We start from the raw sequence: 9,021 nt of genomic DNA on the forward strand, positions 1-9,021 counted from the left end.
TAAAAACAAAACCAAAAAACTAGTGAAGAAGTTTTTTTTTTTTACTTCCATTAGAACCATTACAAAAATAAACAATCAAATATGTAGAAATATACTATTTTCAAATATAATATTTAGAATTTTAGCATATAAAAAGTTGAGAAGACAAATTGATAATCAAATCATGGATATGGACTTTATATTTCAAGAAACTATTTTTTTTCTTTTTAAATGAACTAGCGAATGTAGTAATTTTCTTTGTAAATAAGACATCAAGAAGTTGTTTTATTTATTAATTTTTGAGATTATAAGGTTTTTAATAAAAATTAAAAAGAATACTAAAAGTCAAAGATTCAAACGTTAAATAATTAGACTTTCTTAGAAAACTGAAAAGATAACATATTTTACTTTTTTTTTGGAAAGACTAATAATGAATAAATTAATGGTTAAATAAAATTATTAATTACATTTCTTTAACACTAATGTTCACAAATATAGATATGCTTTCCTACAATACATAATTTAAAAAAGAAAACTTATTAATTAGAGAATTATTAAAAAAATACTAAAAAAGAAAGGCATTTCTAAAATGAGTGATGATATAGTCATAAACTCTTGTACAAACTGATGTGACATTAATTTATTAGCTGAATGAAAATATAAAATAATATAAATAAATCATGTAGGTCAAGAGATATTTAATTCAACCAATAAATTAACGGCACATCAATTTGTACAAAATCAATTTATACAAAAATTTGTGATTATATTATTACTCTTCTAAGATATGGGTACTTAGATCCATATTTAAAACCACGACTAAAAAATTAGTAGCAAGAGATATTTAATTCAACCAATAAATTAACGCCACATTAATTTATATAAAAATTTGTGATTATCCCATCCCATATTTAAAGCCACGACTGAAAGACTAGCAACAATATTCATGGCAAACTCAAGGTTAAACTCTGTTTCCAGAGTTAAAAATCCGACCAAACCGGATCCGGTCGAAGCCCGGTCCGGTCGCGTAAGTGTATGACTAGAAAACCACTCCCTCCACCTTCCAGAACACGCCTCTTGTTTGCAATTTATTTTTCCCGCCAAAACAACGAAAAGCAAAATTTGAGCAATTTCACAAACACCCTGCAACCGGCAACTCGGTGAGTCAACATTCGATCGAGATGTACGTAACTAACGGAGATAGCTTGAAATGCACGGCCGATACAAGCGAAATCGAAAACATCTTGGCCATATACTTCGCCGACAACGAGCTCTCGATAGACGAGGATAAGTTGATCCTCACCCTTGATCTCATTCGCTTCTTCTCCGTTTCTCCAGGCCTAGATCTCGCTTTGCAGGTCAACAAGTCATCAATAGCTAATTTTCTTTAATTGTCAATTTTGTTGTTGATTAATTAGCTGTGTTAATTGATACGGATCAGGTGAAGGATGATGGAGGCGTGTTAATTTTGTCGCTTGATTTTCAGAAATTTCGAAAAATTTGTGATGTTGAGTTGTTTTTTGAAACTTTAGAAGAGAAACCTCGAATGACTCTCTCATGTATGAGTGCTGCAGTTCACAAGGTACAAGCTTTTTTAGCAGAACGGTTCTATTTTTTTTTTTTTTAGATTGAGTTTTAGTGGAGCTAGAATATTTAGAACGCATTTGGTTTTGGAGCGCTTTTTTAAAAGTACTTTTCAAGTGCTTCTCTTAAAAGTACTTCAAGTGCATTGTACATTTATTTTAGAATCTGTAACTATCAAATAATTATTCAAAATAAATCTTAAGAGCTTTATACGTAAATTCTGAAAGTTACTTATGTTTATTATCTCAATGAAACACAATTAGAAAATCACAAAAATCGTATATTTATTTATTTGAAAGTTCTTTTTGGGTGCCAAAATCACTTCCAAACAACTATTAGTTACTTGCATGTTGAAGCAGGTTCTGTTAATACAATGCAAGAACAAGTTGGAGGATGGCATGAAGATAAACATCCGTCCATACAATTATCCTGAATCTATGATTGCTTTGAAGAATTTGAAAGCAGCATATATTGGTAAATTTAAATTTGAATTCTGCGGACTTTTGTTATGTTAAGAGAAGGTCGTAGGTCACATATTATTTGGTGAAATTACAGACAAGCTAGTATCCGTGCGCGGTACAGTTGTAAAAGCTGGCACAGTCAGGCCTTTGGTTGTACGGATGGATTTTGAATGCTCAAAGTGTAAATCTGAAATTCTGCGTATTTTTCCCGAGGGAAAATTTTCACCGCCATTAGTTTGCACATTACATGGGTGCAAGAGCAAAACATTTACTCCAATTCGTGCTTCTGCTAGGAAAATAGATTTTCAGAAAATAAGGTAAGCACCTTAATTCAAACTTTAAATTCAGTTGTTTCGTGAGTTTATTTAAAGTGCAAAGCCATTCTCCATCATAACTTCTTGGGTTTAATTGTTTTAACTTGTTTTGTTTATGTTACCTCCCCAGGTTGCAGGAGTTGCTAAAATGTCAGGACCATGAAGAAGGCCGAGTGCCACGTACAGTCGAATGTGAACTGTCTGAAGATCTTGTTGATGTGTGTATCCCTGGAGATGTTGTAACTGTTACTGGAATCATAAGAGTAATTAACAATTACATGGATATTGGTGGAGGTATAGTGAAGAGGGTTTTCTGACAGTTGTAAACATTGTTTACATCTTCATCCTACCCTGAAAATTTGTTATAGCCAATATCCGCATGCAATACTCATATTTTCATAAATCTTCACGACCTCTATTTATGTGTCTCTTTTATGTGCATTTTAACTTCCTTGGCAGCTAGATAAGGTCATTGATAAAGTACTATATGTGATAATCTTAGTCAGCATGGTTCACCTAGAAGGGATGTCATGTAGAATCATGCTGCAAATTCATAAAACTGATATGCTACAGGCCTGTGTTATGCCATGTTAGAATGATGCTTCCGCAATGTTATGAATATTTCATTTTGTAACAAAGAATAATAAGTCATGCAATGATCGTCTCACTACATGATTAATGTGATTTCAGTTGGGGTTCTCAATGTCGAGATTTCTTAGGATACTTACTGGCAAAGTACATACTCTACCAAATGCAGAAATATATTAAACAATATGTACTTCAAGCTAAAATAGTTCATATATACAGATAGCATATCTTATAGTTATTTCCCATAACTATCATAGTGAGCGAAATTTGATCATTTTTCAGGTAAATCAAAAAGCAAAAGTCAAGGATTCTACTACTTGTTTCTGGAAGCTGTTTCTGTTAAAAATTCCAAGTCACAGTCTGATACTGAGGATTTGCAAGGTTCTAATTGCAATGCTAGAGCTTCAGAACAGGCTAATTTATTCTCGTTTTCTCCTAGGGATTTGGAATTTATTGTAAAATTCTCAGAGGAATCTGGTTCTGATATCTTCCGGCAAATAGTTCAATCTATATGTCCATCTATATATGGGCATGAACTTGTTAAAGGTAGACGTTATATGTTCAGTCTTTCCTCATTAGTTCTCTCTTTTTCTGGTACTGGTTTTATTTATCTACCTATCATTTCTTCTATTTTATAACTTGCACATTATCTTTTGACTATGAATATGATGTTCTACCCCTTTGGGAAACATATAATGTGTTGCTTTCTAGTGTGAAATTCTCCAACCAAAACTCCTTGTCCAAGCTTTTGAGGAAGGGGCATTATTGCTAAAATGAGCAAAAATATCAACATTTTGGAGAATTATTCGAGTTTAGATATGAAATTTAGTTGTTCTCATTTACTTGTTCTCGTCATTGCATGGCCTGGCGACATCTGCCATTTTTCTTGGAATGGTTGTGATGCCAAGTAGCATGATGTGAGCCATATGTTTAATGGTATACTACCTACTTTTGCTGCTTGCACTTTGAGAAACCCTTTGCTAGCAAGATATCAAGATTTGACTATTAGAATGGTATGTTTATGTAACTTTATTGAATACTTACAGCCGGAATAACATTAGCACTTTTTGGTGGTGTACGGAAACATTCAATGGATCAGAACAAGGTTCCTGTCAGAGGAGACATCCATGTCATTGTTGTTGGTATGCTTCATTTTTTCTGCTGCTTTTGTTAAAAAGTTAAAATTGGATTTCTGTTTTGCCTCACTTATAAATGGTTATAATAAAAATTTAACATCAAAAGTCCGCATAAGCATGTTTCTGATATGGTGGACAAACTTGTTCATTGTTGGTCTTCATTTTTGGTAGGTGATCCTGGTCTAGGTAAGAGCCAATTACTACAAGCAGCAGCTGCAGTTTCTCCTCGTGGCATATATGTGTGTGGTAATGCCACGACCAAGGCTGGTCTCACTGTTGCTGTAGTGAAGGATTCAGTGACAAATGATTATGCGTTTGAGGCTGGTAGACATTTACTTGCTTGTTTTTTAACTTGTGTGATGTTTTGGCTATTTTATTTGTCACCTTAAATCTATCTGGCAAAATAACATAGTGGATTCAACAGTTGTAAGAAAAATGGAGTACAAGACTATTATGAAAGTAGTCCCTTTCCCATCTTTCAAAATTTTCTAGTTTATTACTCCTAGAATTAGATATATGATATAGGATAAAAATTAGATACCTGAATTCCTTTGTTGTTAGAAGTCTTTTGATATCATTGGTTTTTAGATGGCTTTGTAAAGGACTGGAAAAATTCATATAAGTATTGTGATTTTGGATGTTTTGTGGCCAAAGGTTGTAATGAACTGGTGAGAACACTAATTGACTTGGCTCAGGAGGCTCATGTGATGGTTTTGAACTTCTTAATGGATGAACTCTGTCACTAAAACATGGTGTTGCAGAGGAAATGATAATGTCTTTGTATCTAATATCATAAAAATATTCCATTTGAAAGTTTACCCATGTTTGTGACAATTAAGTTTTGAATAGGTGCCATGGTACTTGCTGATAGTGGATTATGCTGTATTGATGAGTTTGATAAAATGTCTGCTGAACACCAGGTTTGTCCTGACAGCTTTTCATTTTTTATTTATATCGCCAAGTATTGAGGCTAGAATTTACTTTTGTTGCCTTAATGCAATTACTTCAGGCCCTATTGGAAGCCATGGAACAACAGTGTGTCTCTGTAGCAAAAGCTGGACTTGTAGCAAGTTTATCAGCACGAACTTCAGTCTTGGCAGCAGCAAACCCTGTTGGTGGTCATTATAAGTAATCTTTTAGTACTATTATTCAGTATTTTTCATGGATGAATATTTTATGTGAAAATGGAAGTATTTAGTGTTTTGCCTAAAACTATGATAATACATTTTAATATCACTGCAAATTATTATTCCTTTCCTGGGTTACTTGAAACTGAGAAAATATAACCATTCTTATTTTTTGTTATTCTGATGTTTCTACTGTATTATTCAAATTCTCCAGTTCACTATGTCCAGTAACGTTTGTCTGTAATGACTTTAATGAAAGAGCTCTATTCTGAATATTCTCTATCCATGACCCATATTGAAACTCATGTTACATAGCAGAAGAATGGTCATAGGGGTTTCCTTTAAATTACATGGTATTTTATATAAAGGTTATAATTCGCAATATGAATTTCCTAATTGCAGCCGTGCAAAAACAGTGAACGAAAATTTGAAAATGAGTGCAGCTCTTCTCTCGCGATTCGATTTGGTTTTCATTTTACTTGATAAGCCTGATGAACTACTGGATAAGAGAGTTTCAGAGCACATCATGTCAGTAAGTGCTTCAATCTGGAAACTTTATACTGGCACATACTACTGAGCGGCGAGGAAGTCTGTCTAAAGTTTAGATATTTTGCCATTACACACACATATGAATATATGAGTCCGCTTTTAGTAAGCATTCCATTACTTTAATATAAAAGATAAAAAAAATACAGATTTTAATATACTATAAGACAAAATACGCTGCATTGGATTGTGTGGTTTTTTTTTGTCTTTTAACTTATCCGGATCCCTTATTGAAAAATTACTCTATATGTATATGGGTGTTTCAGGTACAACACACACAAACTTTTTGTAATCTTTGACATTCACAGTGTAATATTGATTGGGTGTCTCTCTTGCAGCTTCATTCTGGATATCAAGAACATTCGTCAGCTGTCAAAAAACCAAGGACAGGTACTGTGTTTTCAACTTTCTAAATATTCTAGATATTGAATTACTCCAAATTGATTTGGAATTGTTGCGTTTACAAAATATGCCTTATTTCTTTGTGAAATGCAGCCTATCACAATACTGGAGGGTTAGATTTAAGTGTAAAAAGTGGTTCTCTCGTTTCAAAGTTGAGACTTGACCCAAAGAAGGATGGTGATTTTCATCCATTACCTGCTCCACTTCTTCGCAAATATATTGCTTATGCAAGGACTTTTGTATTCCCGAGGTGACTTGTTAATGAAATCTCTACATGCATTCTCTACCCTGAAATGTATAGAAATATCTTCACAAGTAATAGTTTAATTTATCTACATGTGTCAGGATGACCAAACCGGCAGCTGAAATATTACAGAAATTTTACTTAAAACTGAGAGACCATAATACGTCAGCTGATGGTACACCAATAACAGCAAGGCAGCTTGAGAGTTTGGTCAGACTGGCAGAAGCCCGGGCAAGGCTAGATTTGAGAGAAGAAATAACAGCTGAAAATGCTTTGGTGAGTTATCTGACTAGAAAATGGTCTAGCAACGTCTGTTCTAGCTGAATGGTCATTTGAATGTACTTCTCATAAAAATTTAAATCTGTGGATTGAAATCTAAATTAGCTTTTTAGCAAACTTACAGGGGACGCTTAAGTACTTTGTGAACTATAAAATACTAGGATCTCCAATAATCATTTGAGAAATGATCATAGAATCTTCTGTATCAAATTTAAAACCAAAGCTTCTTAAAACAAATTAGATATACAGCGAAATTTAGGTGAAATTGAGGATAAAAATGGTAAGATTAAATTAGAAGATGATCTAGTGAGCATAAGCGCTCACCATAGGATGAGCACCTGTAGACAAGGCAGAATTTTGTGACTCTCTGTAAATAGTGTTTAGGTTATGGATTAACAGACAATGTCATGTGGTAATGTCGCTTATCATAAGGTGAGCTCCATCATCCAGTAGATCATTCTTCAGATCAAGTTAACTGCTTTTGTTCTGCACTTTTAGGTGTGACGCAATCCTAGAACATGTTTGAATTTGACAACTACAATCTTACTTGAAATCTGCAGATAACAAGTACTTATTTGAAGTCTTCAGCTAAACAATTCACCATACCTAGAATTTCATTAAGTGAAAAAAAGTAAAGCTTTTGACTCTTCTATTATTTTATTTGAGCATCTATTCACAGGAGGTGGTCGAAATAATGAGAGAATCCTTGTATGATAAGTACGTTGACGAGCATGGTTCTGTGGATTTTGGTCGAAGTGGGGGAATGAGTCAACAGAAAGAAGCAAAACGGTTTTTAAGTGCCCTCAATAAGCAATCAGAGTTGCTGCAGAAAGACAGCTTTTCTATTTCTGTATGCACCCATTCTTTTTCTGGCATTTCTAGAAATAAGTTTTGCCCCATCAATATGAAGTCATCCATGTAGGTACTTGCTTTACTGCAGGAAATATACAGTTTGGCTGATAGGATTGGCCTAAGAGTTCCTGATATCGATATATTTGTGGATAACTTAAACACTGCTGGTTTTCTACTAAAGAAAGGGCCAAAGACATATCAGGTATTGTAATATTGTCGTCTCCGCAGCTCCTAACAAATAACTAGACATTCCATCAGAGAATGAAAAATGATTACAAATATCAATAAATAAAGGAAATATATTGAATTTAAGCCAATAGGAGAAAGAATTTCCTCAATGGTAGCGTTTTCCCCAACGGTATCTTTTTTCCTTTTACCTTTTTTTTTTGGTTCATTTTATATGGAAATATTATAGCCAACTGAATATGGGAATCCACCGTTCTGGCACCTTTGGCCAGCTGATCTTTTAGCTTAGTTATATCCCAGATTACTTAACGTTCATGTATATATTGCTCGACAATGGATCTTTTATCTTAACTTCTAACTTACTAATTTTTAATATTCACCATAGATGATGCTTTCTATTGCAGGTGCTGTCATCATCTTACTCACGGAGTCAACCATCTTCTAGATCAAGATGCTGAAGTTGAGCGGCATAAAAGGCAGGTTAACTTTTTGTTTATCTTTCTAGCTGTCTTCAGAAGTTTCAATACATGCTTTCGACGTATGATTAGTGTAGTTTACCTTCTGCCAAAACATGGATTTGCTGACTTATTTTGAGCCCTCATGTATTTTTCAACTGTAAATATTTGCAAGAGACGATCTATGTCATGTGCATATAAAAGGAGTCAGAATTGAACGAAGCAAAACACTTGGGTGGTAATAGCTATTCCTCTGGAATTTTATATTTTTAATGGTTAGTTGGGCAGACCCAAGCAAAACTTGGAAGCCTCAGCTGCTTTCTTTCTCTCTTTCCTTCTGTCGTGCTTGGCCTGTGAGGCATGCTTTCTTGTAAACATCTGTGAATGCATTTCCATATAGATCTTTTTATACTTCGTTTTATTTGGCAGTATTTCATGCTCTTCCATGCCAGCTACAATTTCTAAAGCTTTCCCAAAGAAGGCAGCCCTTACCCATATGTAAGCCAGTATCCAATGGCCCTTAATTTGGTTTCAGCGGTGGGGCGAATCAAATTCTGTGTTAATACATCACACCTTTTGTAACACCCTAGGCGAATCCCACATCGGCAAAGCACGGGAGAGATGCTGGGTTTATAAGGGGTGATCCACACCTTAATTGGCAAGACACGTTTTGGGATGTATGGGCGCCCCAAGAACAAATCCGTGCGGGCCTTGTTAAGGCCCAAAGCGGACAATATCTTGCTAGGTCTGAGTTGGGTCATGACATTATGGTATCAGAGCAGCTCCGCGTGTTCTCTTGAGCGATGGTGGGGCAAACCTCAGCGAAGACGCTGAGTCCCTAAGGTGGGGTGTATGTAACATCCTAGGC

General features: G+C 34.6%; 1 protein-coding gene across 1 annotated transcript; it reads left to right on the forward strand.

Annotated features, from left to right (window-relative positions):
• Positions 1 to 1,071: 1,071 nt before the first annotated feature.
• LOC18038838 (probable DNA helicase MCM8) lies at positions 1,072 to 8,288 on the forward strand. The gene is made up of 17 exons (XM_024182272.1): positions 1,072 to 1,337; positions 1,421 to 1,561; positions 1,923 to 2,037; positions 2,119 to 2,341; positions 2,469 to 2,632; positions 3,209 to 3,472; positions 3,973 to 4,068; positions 4,234 to 4,386; positions 4,912 to 4,982; positions 5,072 to 5,190; positions 5,592 to 5,721; positions 6,074 to 6,125; positions 6,231 to 6,387; positions 6,483 to 6,657; positions 7,340 to 7,510; positions 7,601 to 7,714; positions 8,103 to 8,288. The coding sequence occupies exons 1-17, from the start codon at positions 1,161 to 1,163 to the stop codon at positions 8,154 to 8,156; spliced, it is 2,376 nt and encodes a 791-aa protein (XP_024038040.1). The 5' UTR covers positions 1,072 to 1,160; the 3' UTR covers positions 8,157 to 8,288.
• The last annotated feature ends 733 nt before the right edge of the window (positions 8,289 to 9,021 follow it).

This window comes from Citrus clementina, unplaced genomic scaffold, assembly GCF_000493195.1.
Source record: "Citrus clementina cultivar Clemenules unplaced genomic scaffold, Citrus_clementina_v1.0 scaffold_6, whole genome shotgun sequence".
Lineage (NCBI taxonomy): Eukaryota > Viridiplantae > Streptophyta > Magnoliopsida > Sapindales > Rutaceae > Citrus > Citrus x clementina.